At 50.2% G+C, this 21001-nt stretch overlaps 1 protein-coding gene across 2 annotated transcripts in view; it reads left to right on the forward strand.

Annotated features, from left to right (window-relative positions):
• Positions 1-21001, forward strand: part of LCK (LCK proto-oncogene, Src family tyrosine kinase) — a 189473-nt gene that overhangs the window by 120139 nt on the left and 48333 nt on the right. For both annotated transcript variants that reach the window (XM_075336154.1, XM_075336153.1), the window contains 3 exons: positions 1406-1509; positions 1769-1918; positions 13128-13280. In XM_075336154.1, coding sequence (XP_075192269.1) covers positions 1406-1509; positions 1769-1918; positions 13128-13280 — 407 coding nt within the window. The remainder of the gene's footprint in view (positions 1-1405; positions 1510-1768; positions 1919-13127; positions 13281-21001) is intronic.

Raw genomic sequence — 21001 nt, forward strand, 5'->3', positions numbered from 1 at the left:
GGCCACCACCCCTACCCACGGAGGGGTTAACAACTAGCTGCCACAACAACTCCCCCGGGTGCCCCACAACTGCAGCGGTGGTGTCCCACCTCACCACATACCGTGGGTGGCGTCACAAACTTAATACGACCTAGCCCGTACACTTACGTTCCCCCCTGTAATTCGGCGTGTCCGCGAGACCCCCGGGTCCGGAGACCCTTGAGCCACCACCCCAGCAGGCCCGGATCCAAGCAGCGGCGGCTGCTGGCACGGGGGCGGCACACATGTGCACTACAATACTGTGATCTGCTCTCAGCCGGGCTGTGTGGATCTTGGTACATCCCTGACCTGAAATTTTAACTAGTAGGCAATTTTTTGGGTTTTTTTTTAACAACGCAGAGAGGAAAAAAAATATGAATCCATTTCCATTCTTACTATTCATGTGAAATGTAAATACATAAGAAGAAAATACACAAGGTAACCTTACAAACAAAGACTGTGGTTAAACACTTAGGCGGGCTTTGCACACTACGACATCGCAGGTGCGATGTCGGTGGGGTCAAATTGAAAATGACGCACTTCCGGCATCGCATGCGACATCGTAGTGTGTAAAGCCTAGATGATACGATTAACGAGCGCAAAAGCGTCGTAATTGTATCATCGGTGCAGCGTCGGCGTAATCCATGATTACGCTGACGCGACAGTCCGATGTTGTTCCTCGCTCCTGCGGCAGCACACATCGCTGTGTGTGAAGCCGCAGGAGCGAGGAACATCTCCTACCGGCGTCACTGCGGCTTCCGCAGGATATGCGGAAGGAAGGAGATGGGCGGGATGTTTACATCCCACTCATCTCCGCCCCTCCGCTCCGATTGGCCGCCTGGCGTGTGACGTCGCTATGACGCTGTACGACCCGCCCCCTTAACAAGGAGGCGGGTCGCCGGCAAGAGCGACGGTCGCAGGACAGGTGAGTCCATGTGAAGCTGCCGTAGCGATAATTTTCGCTACGGCAGCTATCACAAGGAAATCGCTGCTGCGACGGGGGCGGGTACTATCGCGCTCGGCATCGCAGCATCGGCCTGTGATGTCGCAGCGTGCAAAGTACCCCTTATGCAATGGGTCTAAAGGACAGAAGATGTGAAGCAGTCTTTATATGAGCTGAAAATGGAAAATCAAGATAAGTAGGAGCGCAGCCCCTATCACCCTGTATTTAAGGAGAAATATTAAAAATCCCAATGGGTACATACAGACACACAGACACATGTACACACAAAACACCATACAGAACTTGATAATATCTTAAGAATTGAATATTATCATGGCCTGGTGAGAAGTTAAGATTTTGTCTTTGATTGTAGAGTTTTTTATTCTTATGTTTATAGAAAAAGTGTTTGTTTCTTATGAATTCATCTAAACATGTTTTCTTTAGTTGGTTCTTCAAAGATCTAGGTCGGAAAGATGCAGAGCGTCAACTCTTAGCGCCAGGAAACCAGCAAGGTTCTTTCCTTATCCGAGAAAGTGAAACAAATAAAGGTATAGTATTGCAATGAAATAGGGAAGTGACATAAATTGGACCTTAATTTTGCAAGTCGATTTTTACGTTTTTTTTATTTACTAATTAGTAATATGTAGTGATACAGTTGATCAAACCAATGAGGACTCTGAATTTTATTTTATTTTTTTCTATCTATTGGTTAGCTCAGTGTGAAGATATTTTTCCTGTATCACTTTTTCTATTGAAAAGCTAAATTTTTTCAAGCTATGACTCAATCATACATATTGTTGTTTCCAGGCTCCTACTCTTTATCTGTGCGCGATCTAGATCAGAATCATGGAGAGGTGGTGAAACATTACAAAATTCGCAACATGGACAATGGAGGATTCTATATATCTCCACGAATAACTTTTAAGACACTTCAAGAACTTGTGCAACATTATTCCGGTAAAAAATGTCATTAACATGTTCATATACTGTAAATATTCTGAGCTGTAGACGTATATTACTTATAATGATTATTTTTTAACTAATTTTTATTGAATTTATTATAAGTTTAACAAAGTATAATGATAGAGTATATAAGAATTAGTGAGACATAATACAAGGCACTTAAAAGATTACATACAATATGATTTATCAAGCCTACCCCACCTAACCACATACCTCTCAAGAAATTAGAATGATATAGTTATCATAATCATATATATATCAGAATATTACTCCTTTTAGCAATAGCATGAATAATGTCATGAGATTAATCTAAATAATCTTTATCAACTTACAACTAAATCTATACCTTACACAAAACAAGTAACAAAGACACACAAGGAAGGAGAGGGATGGAAGGGGAGATATACAGTAGGTATTAGCTATTATATTGAGCCCAAAAATAATCCCAAGAAGCCCAGATATTTTCAAATAATTTAACACCTACATTAAAAAGGGCTGACAAATACTCCATCCGGTGTATGTGAGAAATTCTGCTCAGCATATCTTGATATGATGGAGGATTGGTCTGTTTTCAAGGGAGAGCTATAAGACATCTAGCAATGGTTAACATATGAAGGAGAACTGTGGAAGAGATTTTTCCCATATTCTTGGGAGTAATATTAGGGAGGTAAATCGAGGGATCTAGTGAAACCTCAACATATAACATCCTCTGAATCAGATATTGTCACTGCCCCCGGTAGACCCTATAAGTTTCCCCAATGGAATCCATGTGGCAAAAAAGGTGCGAACAATTGTCCGGTGCCTTTTTCCCCAAAAACTCTCACCAAAATCGTGAGCGCCTGCAACCAGTTTGTGAAAGTTTGTGGGATCAGATGCCACCAATGCTTCTCTTCATTCTCTTTTTTACTATCATCCTTCTTGTGATTATCTAAATTAAATTTCTCCAGGGGCAACAGGGAAAAAATTTGGAATCGTCCTTCCAAACTTTCTCCCTGACCTCCTGCTTAACCGCGGGCCGTACTGTTATGTCCTATTTTTACGTGACTTAACGACCAGGATATACAGCCTAAAATTCATTTGATTGCCATGGCCATAGCAATGGAAATAGCTTTCTAATGATGTTTCTTACAGCAGGGGACTTTTGCTTGACCCCAAGGAAGATGACATCGCCACCCTCCATCCATGATCGCTGGGATTGGCTGAGATACAGCTATAATTTGCTGCAGCAGCACCAGATCATAGGCTGGAGGCCAGCAAACATGGCACCCCCCCCTCCCCCACAGCACTGATTGGAGCGATTATGCTATGACGCTCAATCGCTCCAATCAGCATGCAAGAGAAGCAGTCTGACGTGGCAGTGTCCACCCTCCCCAGGCTTGTTTTGGCCTGAAGAACCCTCTCGCAGTATGTCTGCACCGTGCCCCTTCTGGTGCTTGTAGCACACAACCAATCCTGTCTGATCGCCCCTCTTGCATCCTGCTGCCGCTGTAAGTTTTGCATGCTGCCCCTGCTCACTCCCGTACTGCCCCTGCGCACTCCCGTGCTGCCTCCCTGCCGATCTGCCCCCCATCTGCCCCTACTGAGATCTCTCTATCTGCTTCTGACACGCCCTCACCGGGCCCTGGGGGTTACTCATTACCAGGCCGGCTCTGTTCTGCTCGGAGGATGTCACGGCGACAGGGCCTGGTTCCGTGACCCCGGTGGTGTCATTAAATGGCTGATGGTTGTGGGGATTATATTTACAGGGGATGATAGTTTGTGACGCCACCTGTGGTATACGGCAAGATAGGTGCCGCTGCTGCTATTCGGTTTCCCCTGGGGATCGATGCTGATGCAGCTGAGTTAATATAGCTCCCCACGGGAAGAGCTGAGTCCCCAGGGCTTAAGATGGTGTTGTGGAGTGATTGCAGTGTGCAGGGCCGGAGACGCGGCGAATAACTGGGCCACACAGGAATGCAGTCACAAGGTCTTTACTCACAGTTCAGAGTTCCAGGTTTCCATGACTAGTCAGAGGCTGTCCTCGGAGTGCTGAGTTCTGCTGTGATGGGCCCCAGCAGATCCCCAGATAGTTCGGAGGCACAACCCGGTACACCCTTCAGTGTCCTTTCCTGGTCATCTTCCTGCACTGATCTCTCCCGCCTGTTCTGCACCTGCACACACAGAGCCCCGAGCAGGTGTGCACGGACCCTGTCGTGTGGCTTGAAGCTCTATCCCTTGGCCCTATGTGATCACCTTTTCACTGGATGTGTGTGGATGTGGCTCCAGTACTTGCAGTAACCTTAGCCTCCGGTTTGCTAGCTGAGTCTTAAAGTTCTCCATTGGTTGAGGGGCCAGTCCTCTATGTGGTCAAGTCTATCCACACCAGTATTCCGGTGGGGAAAAGAGTCCACGGGTGTTTGTTGCACTTCCTGTGGCCCTAGGACCCCTTCTTTCCCATGATCCTGAGACGAGCTGACCCAGACCTCATCCCTAGGACCGCTCTCCTCCGGGTCCTCTTCCAACTGGCTCACGTTCTACAGTCTGGTCCCAGTAACTAGACTCCACCCCCAGGCTGGCATTGGACTGTGCATTTGTCGCGGGCGGAGGAGGGGACGCCGCGCTCTCCCTCCGCTCGGGGTCTGGCCGCTTCTCTGTGGTGGCTCGAGCGGTGGGCCAGATCCCGGGGCCTCTAGCAGCGCTCCTCGCCCGTGAGTGAAAGGGGGTTGATTTGTTGGTGGGGGAGTTAGTGTTTGTCTGTGACGCCACCCACGGTTGTGGTGATAGTGTTGACACCACCGCTGCTCTAAACGGGGATCCCGGGAGTTGTAACAGTGAGCAGTCAAGTTGTAAGTTCTCCCCTCCGTGGGTTGGGGGTTGGTTGTCCCGGGGCCCGGTGATGGGGTAGGGGTAGATGGTGCAGGCGGGTCTGGCGAGGTGCAGGGACACGGGGGCAGCGCTGTGCCACACGGCACGGTGGTACTCACTCAGCCTGAGACAACGACACAGTTCACGGTAAACACTCGGCTGGAAGGACGGTTCCCACGGACGGCTGCTATTGCTCTTCCCCGGTAGTTAGCAGTGACGGTCTCTTTCCCTGCACCTAGTACGGTTGTTGGTTCCAATGGGTTCTCACCGGTAACCCGCTCCCCGGCTTGGATATGGGCCGGAGGAGCCCCTCTTTGCCCGCAGGCGCTGGCCCTGAGAAACTGGTGCCTTGGCGGTGGCGGTGTCTCTCTCATACGGTTGGACTGTTGCCTTCAATCGGGACTTAGTTGTTTGGAGACCCAGGAGGTCCCCTTCACTGACGGATTTGGCAAATTGTACGGCGACTCCAAGCCTTGCCGGGATCCGAAAGGCCCCTGCCAATGGTGCTGACTTCTCTTCGTGTACCGGTCCGGTACCGCCGGGCCACCGCCCGTCCATGGTCCTTTCGGCAACTCCAAAAAGCCACTCCTGCAGACGGTCACCGCCGTCTGCAAACCTTGCTGTCTCTGTCCGGGGCACACACCCGGATGCTGTCAGATAGTTGCTCTACTGCCACTTAGCTCCTCTCACTTTCACTGTCAAAACTAATCTGCTTACTTTTCCCGCCTCCAGGACTGTGAACTCCTCGGTGGGCGAAGACCAACCGCCTGGCTCCGCCCCCTGGTGTGATCATCAGCCCCTTGAGGAAGGCAACAAGGGTTTCTGGTCTAGCTTTGGTGTACCTAGCCGGGGTGTAGGGTGTGGTGATGTAGTTGCCTGTGACCCCTGGCTTGCCCAGGGCGTCACATTCCCCCTTAGCAAAATGCAGACCGTCCACGGGCTGCCCGTCCAACACCGGGTTTATTTTTCTTTAAACTGAAAAATAGAAAAAACGGTAAAACGGTAACATGTTTACAAATATAATAACTTCTTCCCACATCGGGAGGTACTCTTACTTAAACGGTTTCAAAACGGTTACGGCTTCCGCTCTCTCCCACCCAAGCAACCTGGCCCTGATGCTGCCCCTAAGAAACAGGCAGCACCCCTTGACCCCAGTCCAGCACAAATTGCCCGAGCGGGTTCTGTCCTTTTCAGGGGACCCACGTCCATGGGGAGCCCCTGAAACCCCCAGAGGAATGCCACCGGTTCCGGTGGTGGCTGGGCCCCAGCCTGCTCCACTGTGGGCCCTTCCTCCAATCTGCCTCTCCGGAGGCGGCAACGGTGAAAGCGGTAACAAAACATATTTACATGCCACTGAGTTTGTGGTTGCCCTGCAAGTTCTCGGGCTTGTCCATAGGAGTTCCTATGCAAAAACTTTAAACGGTCCCCACGGGGACAACGGTGCCGGTAACGACCGGTTGCAAATCACAGCTTCAATCAGGTGAATGTTCGGTTAATCATTTTACTTATCATTCTTTTTGCTGAACTTTCAAACTTTTTCAACTTTTCTGGTCCCAACGGGGACAGTGACAATGGTGCTCCACTGCCCTTACTCCAACTCTTCAGGGGCGGCCCCCTCTTCCGCCACCAGCATATCAAACATGCAGTGGCAGGCCTGCTGCGAAAGGGGTGCCCGGTATCCGTTTCCACCATTCCACGGGGTGTAATAAACCACCGGCTCTCCCACATAGCGGGGGCGCTCACTTGTCACCGCGCTTCCAGGGGTGGGTTCAGCACCGGAGTTAGAGTCACTGGAGTCATCATCGCTTGTCTTTGTGTCAGGCGGGTTGCCGCCAGCTGCCGCAGCCTCCTGGCCTCCAGCGTCCAACACTTCAGGTTCCTCTGCAGTAGTGTGGGGTAGTAGATCAGGTTGATCAATGCTGAGACGCTCCAATAATAGTGGTAGGGATGATACGAGGGCCGTGACAGGGCCGGGCCCCCCAGCCGCAGCGACCGGTCCTGATAGGACATGGGGACGTGGGCTACCCCTTGGCTCCATCACATCTTCTCCCTTCCCATACATCGGGGCAGTTTCAACCAGCGCTTCCACTTCATTGGTCCACTGCTCCATCATAAGGAAGAGCTGACTTTGCTGGCGTCGGTGGAATTCCACCACTCGGGCCTTCATCCATGCCACGGTCCCGGGCTCGGGGTCCGTCGCAATCACTGCCGGGGCTTCCGGCATCTCTTTATTAAGGGGCCGCGGTTCCAGCGGCTCCCACGGGGGCGATTCAGGGGGGTCCTGAGCGTCTGCAGCCAACTGATCCGCCAGGGCGGGTTGGCAGGGTATCGCTACCGGTTGGACAGGTAGCGGTCCTAGTGGCGGGGCGGCAGCAGCTAACGCGGATAGCGGGGAGGGAGGCAGAGTGAGCGGGCACAGGCCGGGCTCCTCAGCCGCAGCGGCCGATCCCTCGGGAATACAGGGGCGTGGGTCCCTTACACGCTCCTCCGAATCCTCTTCCACCTCGCGTCTCCGCATAGCAGCCACCACGTCCGCCATGTCGGTCTCCCACTCCTCTAGGAGGAGCTGCATGTGGGCCTGCAGACGGTTACTCAGCGGGACGGTCCGGTCCCTCAGCCACATCGCCGTGCCGGGTGCAGGAGCGTCCTCGTTGATAGTCGGACTGTGCATTTTGGGAATAAAGGCTTCCAGGAACAGAGTATCGCTGCAGAGTCCCGGCGTCTCTGCTTTTATAGCTGCGCTCACATGCGACCAGCCGCCATTTCATCCCCCTTAGCCTCTTTCCGGCTCCTCCTCTATCGGGGCGGGGTTTTGGCCTTCGCGCCTCCACTACTCGAGAAGACGCTCGAGCGGGACTTTTTCGCGCCCAAGATTGCGGCTTTTCAAATTTTCCGGCCGGACACCTCCGGCGGTAACAAGGCGCACCTCTACCAGACGGCAGAGCGGTAGGATCCTGTTCGTGACGCCAAGTTGTCGCGGGCGGAGGAGGGGACGCCGCGCTCTCCCTCTGCTCGGGGTCTGGCCGCTCCTCTGTCGTGGCTCGAGCGGTGGGCCAGATCCCGGGGCCTCTAGCAGCGCTCCTCGCCCGTGAGTGAAAGGGGGTTGATTTGTTGGTGGGGGAGTTAGTGTTTGTCTGTGACGCCACCCACGGTTGTGGTGATAGTGTTGACACCACCGCTGCTCTAAACGGGGATCCCGGGAGTTGTAACAGTGAGCAGTCAAGTTGTAAGTTCTCCCCTCCGTGGGTAGGGGGTTGGTTGTCCCGGGGCCCGGTGATGGGGTAGGGGTAGATGGTGCAGGCGGGTTGCGGGGTCTGGCGAGGTGCAGGGACGCGGGGGCAGCGCTGTGCCACACGGCACGGTGGTACTCACTCAGCCTGAGACAACGACACAGTTCACGGTAAACACTCGGCTGGAAGGACGGTTCCCACGGACGGCTGCTATTGCTCTTCCCCGGTAGTTAGCGGTGACGGTCTCTTTCCCTGCACCTAGTACGGTTGTTGGTTCCAATGGGTTCCCACCGGTAACCCGCTCCCCGGCTTGGATATGGGCCGGAGGAGCCCCTCTATGCCCGCAGGTGCTGGCCCTGAGAAACTGGTGCCTTGGCGGTGGCGGTGTCTCTCTCATACGGTTGGACTGTTGCCTTCAATCGGGACTTAGTTGTTTGGAGACCCAGGAGGTCCCCTTCACTGACGGATTTGGCAAATTGTACGGCGACTCCAAGCCTTGCCGGGATCTGAAAGGCCCCTGCCAATGGTGCTGACTTCTCTTCGTGTACCGGTCCGGTACCGCCGGGCCACCGCCCGTCCACGGTCCTTTCGGCAACTCCAAAAAGCCACTCCTGCAGACGGTCACCGCCGTCTGCTAACCTTGCTGTCTCTGTCCGGGGCACACACCCGGACGCTGTCAGATAGTTGCTCTACTGCCACTTAGCTCCTCTCACTTTCACTGTCAAAACTAATCTGCTTACTTTTCCCACCTCCAGGACTGTGAACTCCTCGGTGGGCGGAGACCAACCGCCTGGCTCCGCCCCCTGGTGTGATCATCAGCCCCTGGAGGAAGGCAACAAGGGTTTCTGGTCTAGCTTTGGTGTACCTAGCCGGGGTGTAGGGTGTGGTGATGTAGTTGCCTGTGACCCCTGGCTTGCCCAGGGCGTCACACATTCCTATGGTGACATCAAAGGTGCAACTTGCCCTAACCACGGTTTAGTGGAGTGTTGCTAAATGAGAGTGTTTCTGTGTTTTATTTATACCGATTTGTGACCCCCTCCTTACCCGGGAAAGGAACACTACACCTCTGGCTGAGGTGCTGTACCTCTGTGGTGACTGGAGCTTCAGGGGCGCCACACTTTCCCCCGTGATCTCTCTATCTGCCCCCCACGCAATCTCTCTATCTGGCCCCACCTGCATTCTCTCCTGCTGCCCCGATTCTCCTGCCTCTGTGGTTGGTGCGACCCCTCGGCTTCTCTAGTCTCTCCCTCGGCATCTACGCTCCCCCTTCGACGTCCCCTACTTTCTGCCACTGGGTCATCTGAAGTCTTCATTGGTCCGATTGCATCTGCCTCCATCGCTGGGTCCTTCTTGGGTCCTTGGTGAGCCGTTCATCTTACTACCTGCTGCTGCGTCCTGTAATAAGCCATCCATAATTCTGCCTGCTTTTCCTCCTGCAATTGCTCTTGTCAGTTATCCTACTCTAATCCTCTGGTCATGTGAGTACAATTTTTTTTTTTTGTCCCTCATCTCCTGTCCCTTTTTTCATCTCATCCGTCTGTGCATCCTGCGAGCGGCGATCCGTGATGTACATCATGCATCGGCATCTGTGCTCAATTTTGGGCATGATTTTTTTTGTCCGTATCCCCCATCACTTTTTGCAACTCATCCGTGTGTGCGTCCTGCAGCGGCCGAATAGTGATGCACATCACTGATTTGCATCCGTGCGTTTCAAAAGTCAAATGGTTCTCCTTGCCTTCCGAGCCCTGCCGTGCACCTAAACAGTTGATTTCCACCACATGTGAGGTGTCTGCGTACTCAAGAAAAATTGCACAGTAAATTTTATGGTGCATTTTTTCCTGATACCCTTGTGAAAAAAGGCTACCTGGTTGAAGTAAAAACATTGTGGTAATACATTTTTTTTTTATTTTCACAGCTCAATGTTATCAATTTCTGTGAGGCCCCCAGGAGTTCAAGGTGCTCACCAAACATCTAGATAAATTCCTTAAGGGGTCTAGTTTCCAAAATTGGGTGACTTGTGGGGGAGTTCCATTGTTTAGGCACCTCAGGGGGTCTCCAAACATGACATGGCGTCCTCTAATAATTCCAGACAATTTTACAGTCAAATGGTGCTCCTTATCTTCCGAGCTCTGCCGTGCGCCCAAACAATTGATTTCCACCACATATGAGGTATTAGCGTATTTAAGAGAAATTGCACAATACATTTTATGGTGCATTTTTTCCTGATACCCTTGTGAAAAAAACCTACTTGGTTGAAGCAACAATTTTTTGGTAAAATTATTTTTTTTAATTTTCACGACTCAACGTTATAAACTTCTGTGAAGCTAAATTTTTGCCAAATTTTCACAAATAAACACATAAAATAATGGCCTAAATTTACCACTATCATGAAGTACAATATGTCACGAAAAAAACAATGTCAGAATCATCGGGATCCGTTGAAGCATTCCAGAGTTATAACTTGTCATACTGACACTGGTCAGAATTGCAAAAATTGGCATGGTTATAAGGGTGTTTTAGTGGCCGGGGTAAAGGGCTTAAGATGAGAACCCAGCTGCTCCTCAAAACAAACAAAGACTTCACTCGGCTCTGTACCATGCAAGTAAATACTATCTTTCTCCTGCTCCGCCTGAATTGATACTGAAACCGGTTGCGACACCCTGCCCGAGCACACAGGCCCGCCAACCACGACCTCTGTACCCAAAACACCAGGAACAAGGCAAGCGGATACACACCCTGGCACAGACCTATTAGCCCCCAAGCGGACTAACAACTACCTAACCCCAACATCACCTGACTAGACAAAACACCCGGAAAACCAACAGGAAAGGGAGATGAACAAAATATAGACCCATACTCACTGGGCGGCGCTGGAGCTGTCATCCCACCAGCCGGGACTCCCATATCCTGCTGACTCTCTGAAGCTGCCAGAAAACCGACATCTCAATGCTGGGTGCTGAATAATCCCGGAAATAGTGACATGGACCTCGGATCAGCCACTGGCAGGCCCAATCCATAAGTAGCCCGCCTGGATGACCAGAGATTGAACTCGTGGACTGCAGGTGTGAGGAGGAAACTGCCGAAGACAAACCACTGTCCGACATGAAGGAGCCTTGGATCCTCTGTGAGACCATCGTAGCAGAGAAGTCAGGCCGCCTGACCAGTACATCGCCGGGGTGGCCTGCAGCGACATCAAGGGATTGGAGTTAGAGGGCAGTGGCAGGACCTGCCCCCAGCTGAGGCTGAGGCCTACCAACCACCGCCAACCTCAGGTGTGCGCATGAATTCCTCCAGGGCCGGCTCTCACCGCCACGCTGCTGCCCAGCGCCTGAAGGGTCCCCGGAGGAGCTTCTGTGCCACCACTGAGGCTACACTGGCACATCCATAGACAGCCCCGCAGACGGACAGTGCCTGCGGGAAGTCTGTTCCAGCGGCTGAGCAGAATTGGAGTTAGGCGCTGCAGGGGACAGCTGCGCCGGTGGCCGGCACCTGCAGTGAAGCTGCTCCTGCGACATGGGTGAGTCAGAGGAAGCCGTAATTGCACCGCCGCCCAGGGTTGACCTCAGCTGAGCATGGAGCCACCCAGGTGTATGGTGGCTGGCATCAGCCCGCTGCTGCTCAAAGAGGCTGTCGACAAAGGACATCAGGCAGGTAAGATGGCACCGGGGGGGTATCTGGTGACCACTATCCTAAGGGAGCACAGGCCAAAGGGATCCCTCACTCCCAGGCTGACCTATATAAACTGGTTCCCTGGATTAAAACCCTTTTTGGTGTCACCTCCCCCCTATTCAAAGTCATGCTGGCCTCCAGGGGTGAGGCTCCGGCCTTATATCTACCAGGGTTACCAACAAGTATATCTGATTAGCTCAGAGAACTCACACAACTCTTTCATCTTGCCAAATAGTACTTGCTTAGTTAACAAGTATAGCACAGAAATGTTCATTTACAGAACTGGTGGAAAGAATTCTGGTTGAAAAAAACACAGTTACTAGCGTTTTTAAAGGGAACCTGTCAGAAGAAATTTCGCCCAAAACCTAAAAGCTTCCCCCTCTGCAGCTCCTGGGCTGCATTCTAGAAAGGTCCCTGTTATTATTGTGCCCCATGTGAGACCAAAATAAAGACTTTATAAAGTGGTACCTTTTTGTATTCAGATACTGTAAATGTGACACGGGGGCAGGCTTTCTGGCGTCCGTTATTCTGCCTCCTGGTCCTGTATGCCGCCCCCCCATCGCTCCTTTCCATAGCTGATGCACCTCCCACTGCTCCAGCCATCCCCGCGCATTCCCAGTGCCAGTCTCACGGGACTGAGCAGTGTGACCGCTGGTGACGTGTGCGCAGGCAAGTGATTATGGGCGGGGCTGTGATTGTTATCAGCAAGTACCCGCCCATAATCTCGTGAGCGCTCAAACCTCACCAGTGGTTACACTGTGCTCAGGGTACATGCTAGACTGTATGGGCTGCTTCCAGGGATGACGTCCCTTTTGTCACGTGATAGTATTTTGAACACGCCCCTATCAGGTGACAAAAGGGACGTCATCCCTGGAAGCAGCCCATACAGTCTAGCATGTACCCTGAGCACAGTGTAACCACTGGTGAGGTTTGAGCGCAGCCCCGCCCATAATCACTTGCCTGCGCACACGTCACCAGCGGTCACACTGCTCAGTCCCGTGAGACTGGCACTGGGCATGCGCGGGGATGGCTGGAGCAGTGGGCGGTGCATCAGCTATGGAAAGGAGCGATGGGGGGCGGCATACAGGACCAGGAGGCAGAATAACGGACGCCAGAAAGCCCGCAACCGTGTCACATTTAAAGTATCTGAATACAAAAAGGTACCACTTTATAAAGTCTTTATTTTGGTCTCACATGGGGCACAATAATAACAGGGACCTTTCTAGAATGCAGCCCAGGAGCTGCAGAGGGGGAATCTTTTAGGTTTTGGGCGAACTTTCTGCTGACAGGTTCCCTTTAAATCTGTTATATGAGTCTTAACTTTGTTGTAATGATAACCTCCTTAGATTGTAGTATCTTTTGAAATGCACCAAATAGTGGTTTTCACAACTGCCTAAAAATTCACAGCTCATTCCATAAATATATTGGTATATATATAATTTTATATGTATTTGATCTAGGTACCTTGGACGGATTGTGCACGTTACTGAAGGTACCATGTCAAACTCATCGGCCACAAAAGCCCTGGTGGGGGGATGAATGGGAAATTTCACGCAGTTCACTCCAACTGGTGAAAAAACTAGGTGCTGGGCAGTTTGGTGAGGTATGGATGGGTAAGTTAAACTCTACATATTTAAAAGTATAATAATAATAATTTAGAGTGTTAATTTTGATTACTTATCCTATGTAGTAAGTTCAAATTTATTATTAACCAGTTCAAAACTGGGCCAGTTAACCCTGTTCTTGACTAGGTACGTATTTTTCGTACATGCAAGTTAAACAGCTATAAAAAATTTCTCTTTCATATATTCAAATAATTTTCGCCACTTTTTCTCGTGATACATGGGGCTTAATTTTTATGTCACTGTCATAGTTTATCTGTTTTTTGCTATTTGGTGATATCGGTGGAAAAATAAGGGAATTAAGTTTCTTTTTTTCCCAGTTTTTTTTTTTTACCACAGTGAACCACTAAAATACATTTAAAAATGTATTTCTGTAACAAAATTATATTAGAAATGTTTTTTTTTTATAGGGTTGAGGCTAGAAACAGCAATTTGGATTGGCAATGTAATTTATTTAGTTATTTATTTTTTTACCAGTTGTTTTTTTTAATTATTTTATATATATTTTACATATTGCGCCCTCAAAAGACCATAAAATATCTTTGAGGGGCACTTAAATCTTGAAATGTTTTCTTTTTCACCTGATTTCCCTTGTATCTGGGGCTGCTAAAATAGCTCTAGTTATAAGGGAAATACAGCCAGCCTGCAGGCTGCCAGGGTCTTCTATGACCCAGCACTAGTGATGGGCGATCCTCCCAATGGTCAGGATCGGGAAGCGTCGCCCAATCGTTTTGTAAAGATTGGGATCAGGATCGAGATAGCACAATATTGCGTCCGATCACCGATCTTGGACTTTACAGTTATGTGATGGGACGGGGGCAGGGGTGGGATTCAAATTTTTAACAATAGATTCTCTGTAAACACCGCCCATTTGAAAACCACACCCATTATGTAACCACACCCATTTTGTTAGCCACACCCATTTTCACACAATTTCCTCAACCAAAAAATACAAGTAATTTAACCCCTTAACGACCGCGAGCAGTAAAGTTACGTCCTATTTTTACGTGACTTAACAACCAGGCACTTAACTTTACCACCTAAAGTTCATTTGATTGCCGTGGCCATAGCAACGGCTTTCAAATTATGTCCCCTACTGTTTCTTACAGCAGGGGACCTTTGCTTGACCCGGGGTGGCATCGCGACCCCCCATCGATTATCGTTGTGATTGGCTGTTCAAATCTGAACCGCCAACCACATCGATCACACTGGTTTCGACCTAAAACAATGCCTCAATCAGTGCGATCCTGTGAGACCCTGCTATGAGGTGCTGCAGCAGCTGCAGCACCTCATAGCAAGAGATCAAACATGGTGCCTCCCACCCCCTGCAGCACTGATTGGTTCGATTGTGCAATGACGCGCAATCGCTCCAATCAGCGTGCAGTGGGGCAGTCTGATCTGGAGGTGACCACTCTCCCCAAGGTTGTGTTGGCCTGGGGAGCCCTCTCCCAGCTTGTCTGTGGCGTGCACTGGCTGGTACTTGTAGTGCCGCACTGACGCTGCTGCCGCCGCCTTCTCCACTGCTCCTGCCGCTCCTGCACCCCGTAAGTATTGCGCGCTCCCGTGATGGCCCCTGCGCGCTCCCATGATGGGCCCTGCCCCCTGCTGATGTGCCCCCCCAATCTGCTCCCCCTCCCCCCGCGATCTCTATACTGCCCCCATTCTTCTGCCTCTGTTTCTCCGGTCTCCCCCACTCCATCTGCTGTCCCGCTCCGACGTCCCCTCACCTGCTGTCACTGGGTCGACCGAGCTCTTCATTGATCCGATCACATTTCCTCTATCGCTGGGTCCTTCCTGGGTCTTCACAAATGAGCTGTCCAACTTCCTGCCTGCTGCTCCTGTAAGAAGCTGTCCATATTGCTGCCTTCTATTCCTCCTGCAGTTCTTCTGGTCAGTGATCCTCCTGCTAATCCTCTGGGTCCTGGGAGTATAACTTTTTTTTTTCTGTATCACCTGTCCGTTTTTACACCTCATTCGTCCGTGCATCCCGCCGAGCACTGATCAGTTATGCACATAACGGATCTGCATCTGTGCTCAATTTTCGGCGAGACTTTATGTTTCCCGTATTCCCAGTTGCTTTTAGTATTTCATCTGTCCATGCGTCCTGCAGTGGCCAATCAGTGATGCACATCACTGCATGGTGTCTGTGCGTTTGAAAAGTCAAATGGCGCTCCTTCTCTTCCAAGCCCTGCCGTTCGCCCAAACAATTGATTTCCACCACATGTGAGATATCTTTGTACTCAGTAGAAATTGCACAATGCGTTTTATGGTGCATTTTTTCCTGATACCCTTGTAAAAAAAAAAAAAGCTACCTGGTTAAAGCAAAATTTGTGGTAAAAAAAATATATATATTTTCATGGCTCAACGTTATGAACTTCTGTGAAGCCCCTGGGGGTACAATGGGCTCACCAAACATCTAGATCAGGGTTCCCCAACTCCAGTCCTCGAGGGCCGCCAACAGTGCATGTTTTCAGGATTTCCTTAGCATTGCATGGGTGTTGGAATCATCAACTGTGCAGGTGATTAAATTATCACCTGTGCTATACTAAGGAAATCCTGAAAACCTGCACTGTTGGCGGCCCTTGAGGACTGGAATTGGGGACCCATGATCTAGATAAATTCTTCGAGGGGTCTAGTTCCCAAAATAGGATCACTTGTGGGGGAACCCCATTATTTAGGCATAGGGGTCTCCAAACGCGACATGGAGTCCGCCAATGATTACAACCAATTTTGCTGTCAAATGGTGCTCGTTCTCTTCTAAACCCCGCCATGCACCCAAACAATTACTTTCCTCCACATAAGAGGTATCTGTGTACTCAGGAAAAATTGCACAATACGTTTTATGGTGCACTTTATCCTGATACGCTTGTGAAAAAAAAGCTACCTGGTTCAAGTAACAGTTTAGTGGTAAAAAAAAAATGTATTAAACAGTTTTTTTACAATTAAAAATTATTACTAAAGGAGCCCTGCTAAAATTGGAACGGACGACCTTCCCCATACAGATGTCATCCCATGTGGATCCTTTACCCCTACAGATCCCATCCCATTATGGCCTCTTTCCCCTGCAGATCCCATCCCATTATGGTCTCTTTCCCCTGCAGATCCCATCCGATTATGGCCTCTTTCCCCTGCAGATCCCATCATAGTTTCTTTCCCCTGCAGATCCCATCATGGCCTCTTTCCCCAGCAGATTGTCTTGGATGTGTCTGGACCTTCAGGTGCTGCTGCTGGGACCAGGTGCAGAAGGGCCCGGCGATCGTCCAGATGTTAATGGATGCTGTCCCTTTAAGGGCTTAATTTAGGGTTTTTTTCTGTTTCCTTGCCAGGTTGGAGGAGCCTTTCCTCCAGCTGGTAATTAAGGGCCTTTATAACGTGGGGCCTCTCACTCCTCCAGTGTGGGTTATACTCTCACTTGAAGAAGTTGCTGCTCAGGAGTGCATGTGGCTTCAGACTACTGTTGCTGTATATTCTGAAGATTCCCTCTCAAGATAAGTTATTGTTTTTCCTTTTTCCCATTTTTTGCTGTTTATTTTTGTTTTTGCTTTTCCCTCAGTGGATTGGTGGGTGGTGGGATTTAGTCCTAGGGTCTGGCTAGGAGACAGGAGCACATTGGAGGGCTACACCTCCTAACCCTTATAGATACCTGTGGTTTGAGGGTAAGAGTAGGGCCCCCTAGCGCAGGAGCCCCTTGTCACCCCCCTCTTTGTGTTTCCGCCTCCCTTATTCCCAGAAGTCCACTTGCTTGGTGTCTCTCCCCACCCCCAGCGTGACATTATAAGGCTATGTTCACATTTCTGTTGTTTAGGATCAGTCACAATCTGCCGCTCTGATAAACAATGCAATCCGTTTGGCGGATTCCGTTGTTTCCCATAGACTTGTATGAGTGGTGGATTGTGACTAATAACCCTGCGTTGCATCCGCCGCGTGGCGCATCAGTCATTTACTGACTGACCATCATGCGGGAGGGACGCAGCGTTCAACGTTTTTTGTTGTTGCGGCAAAAAAACGCACCCTGCAGGATTCCGTTGGAGTCCATCAGGAGGCATAATGTAAGTCTATGGTGCAGGATTCCATTATCCTGCGTCACGCAACGCATTCCAGTGTAGGAATCTGTCACGTTTTACTGAGCATACTCAGCATGTCCAGCAGAACGTCCGAAATCAGGTAACACCAGTTCCTCTCTCTCTCTTCCCCCCTGCCCCCCAGGTTTTAAACTGAAATGGTCGGCTTTTCAGAGCGATCAGCTGATCGGCTTTTCAGAGCGATCAGCTGATCTCCCGGCTGCCAGCTTTTCAGAGAGATCAGCTGATCGGCTTTTGAGAGCGATCAGCTGATCTCCCGACGGCTGGCTTTTCAGAGAGATCAGCTTATCGGCTTTAAGAGCGATCAGCTGGCTTCCCAGCGGCCGGCTTTTGAGAGTGATCAGCTGATCGTTCTCTCTCTCAACGGAATCCACTTTCTCATTACAAGAAATTCCATTTGTTGTCACCCGTTGTACAACGCATCAGTCACAAGTGTTAAGCAACAGGTGACTGATGCAAAACAACGGAAATGTGAACATTGCCTAACCCGCCGAAAAAGGATTCTCTAAAAAAAAAAAAGTACGTTGTTGACGTTTTAGTTTGTTATTGTAATATGGATAGAGATGAGCGAACCGGCCGTGGTTCAGCTCGAGTTCGGTTCGCCGAACGAAGGTCTCGTTCGAGTTCGGTTCGGCGAACCACTCGAACCACATAGGAAACAATGGGAGGCAATCACAAACACATAAAAACACCTAGAAAACACCCTCAAAGGTGTCCAAAAGGTGACAAACAACTCACAACACAAACACATGGGAAAGTGACAAGAAAACAAAACAGCTTGACGAGGAAAAAAGAGGACGAGACACAGATATAGGCATGGCATGCCCTTCTAAAATCATGTAAAACACCGCATGGTTACTCCAAGCGGAGTCTCCCTTTTTTCCAAAAATTGGGCCACACACACACCCACCCCTTCAGTGTCAGCACTTGCGCCCCAGTTGTACACTTCACAGGTAGATTTGCATCAAGCACATTCAAAAATACGCTATACTTAACTGTCCCCAGGATGACACCGGGGTAGGTAGCAAATTCTTTGCTGAACCATGACTTGTTCATCTTGGCTCCTTTTAAAAAACACATCAAACAAGGGTTACTCCAAGCGGAGTCTCCCTTTTTTCCAAAAATTGGGCCACACAGACACCCACCCCTTCAGTGGCAGCACTTGTGTCCCAGTTGTACACTTCACAGGTAGATTTGCATCAAGCACATTCCAAATCCACAAGCATTTACTCTCCCCAGGATGACACAGGGGTAGTAAATTCCTTGTGGATCCATGACTTGTTCATTTTGATGAACGTTAGTCTGTCCACATTGTCACTGGACAGATGCGTGCGCTTATCTGTCAGCACACACCCATCAGCACTGAAGACACGTTCAGAGACAACGCTGGCAGCTGGACACGACAAAATCTCCAAGGCGTAAGTGGAGAGCTCTGGCCATTTTTCAAGATTTGAAGCCCAAAATAAGCAAGGCTCCATTTGCAAAGTCATGGCATCGATGTTCATTTGGAGATACTCCTGTATCATCCTATCCAGCCGTTGACTATGTGTCAGACACTTGTTGTCTCTGGTGGCCTTGCAAAGGATGGTCTAAAAAAATTATGAAAAGATTCAATAAAATTGCTGTTACCAGCACCAGATACGGTGCTGCTGGTACGGGTAGACTGTTGAAGATGACGAGACCGTCCCATGTTTGTCAAGTTACAACTGGGAGATTCACTCCCTGCACCACGGTTGTTTGGTGGAAAAGCCGAGCTAAGATCGAGTAACAGCTTTTGCTGATACTCCTGCATACGTGCGTCCCTTTCTATGGCTGGAATTATGTCACAAAATTTGGACTTGTACCGGGGATCTAATAGTGTGGCAAGCCAGTAGTCATCATCACATCTAATTTTGACAATACGAGGTCATGTTGGACGTAGTGCAGCAAGAAGGCGCTCATATGTCTTGCGCAGCCATGCGGACCAAGTCCACGCTGTGTTTGTGGCATAGAGGTGCTAACCGTTCTTTCTACCTCTGACATCTCCCCCCAACCTCTTTCAACTGAAATTTGACCAAGCTCTCCCTCATCCGCTGAGTCTTCCATGTCCATGGACAGTTCGTCCTCCATTTCTTCATGTTCTCCTGCACCTTCATCAACATTTCGCCTGCTACCATGCGCCCTTGTTGATCCCTGTCCCCCATGGTCCCATGCCTGCCGCGTTGGTGATGATGAACGTCTGGACCTTGGTGATGTTGTTGTCTCTTGCGCATATGAATCCTCCTGTAGTTCCTCCCCTTCCTGTTGTCCCACCCCCTGACTCCGAATAGTGTTTAGCGTGTGCTCCAGCATGTAAATTACTGGAATTGTCATGCTGATAATGGCATTGTCAGCGCTAAACATATTCGTCGCCATGTCGAAACTGTGCAGAAGGGTGCATAGGTCCTTGATCTGAGACCACTCCATCAGGGTGATCTGCCCCACCTCTGCATCTTATTGGCCCAGGCTATACGTCATGACGTATTGCACCAGGGCTCGACGGTGCTGCCACAGTCGCTGTAACATGTGGAGAGTCGAATTCCAGTGTGTCGGCACATCGCATTTCAGGCGATGAACCGGCAGGCCGAAAGACTTCTGGAGCGATGCAAGTTGCTCAGCAGCGGTGGTTGAACGGCGGAAGTGAGCAGACAGTTTTCGTGCCCTGTTCAGAAGGCCATCTAGGCCGGGATAGTGTGTTAAAAATTGCTGGACAACAAGGTTCAACACGTGAGCCATACAAGGCACGTGTGTCACCTTGCCCAGGCGAAGGGCCGCACCCAGGTTTGCAGCATTGTCGCACACGGCCTTACCAGGCTGCAGGTTGAGTGGAGACAACCATTTATTAAACTCAGTCTCCAGAGCTGCCCACAACTCAGCCGCTGTGTGACTCTTATTTCCAAGACATTTCAAGCTAAAGACCGCCTGATGCCGTTGCGCTCTGCTGCCAGCATAGTAATGAGGGGTGCGTGATTCCTTCTGCACAGTTACAACACTGGTGGCCTGACCAGGCAGGCTTGGGGCGGAGGTGGAGGACCTAGACGAGGTGGAGGAGGCAGAAGCAGTGGCGGAACTTGGACAGACAGAGGATTGACACACAAGTCGTGGGGACGGCAAGACTTGTGCAGCAGACCCTTCACCATCTATCACCATAGTTACCCAGTGCCCAATCAGCGACATGTAGCGTCCCTGTCCATGCTTACTGGTCTAAGTATCGGTGGTGAAATGCACCCGTTCACACACAGAGTTTCTCAAGGAAGCGGTGATGTTGTGTGCGACATGCTGGTGTAGCGCAGGCACACCTTTCTTAGAGAAGTAGTGGCAACTGGGCATCTGGTACTGGGGCACAGCGACAGACATAAGGTCTCTAAAATCCTGTGTGTCCACCAGGCGGAAAGGCAGCATTTCGGTAGCCAAGAGCTTACAGAGGGATAAAGTCAACCTCTTAGCTATGTCATGGGTCGCAGGAAATGGCCTTTTATTTGTCCACATCTGAGGGACAGAGATCTGGCTGCTGTGTGTAGACGGTGTTGAGTAGGGTGTCCCTGGAAAAATGCAGGTTTGTGAGGAAAGTGCAGGCGTAGACATGATGTTGCCTTCATCCAACATTGGTGC

Source organism: Anomaloglossus baeobatrachus, chromosome 2, assembly GCF_048569485.1.
Source record: "Anomaloglossus baeobatrachus isolate aAnoBae1 chromosome 2, aAnoBae1.hap1, whole genome shotgun sequence".
Taxonomy (NCBI): Eukaryota; Metazoa; Chordata; class Amphibia; order Anura; family Aromobatidae; genus Anomaloglossus; species Anomaloglossus baeobatrachus.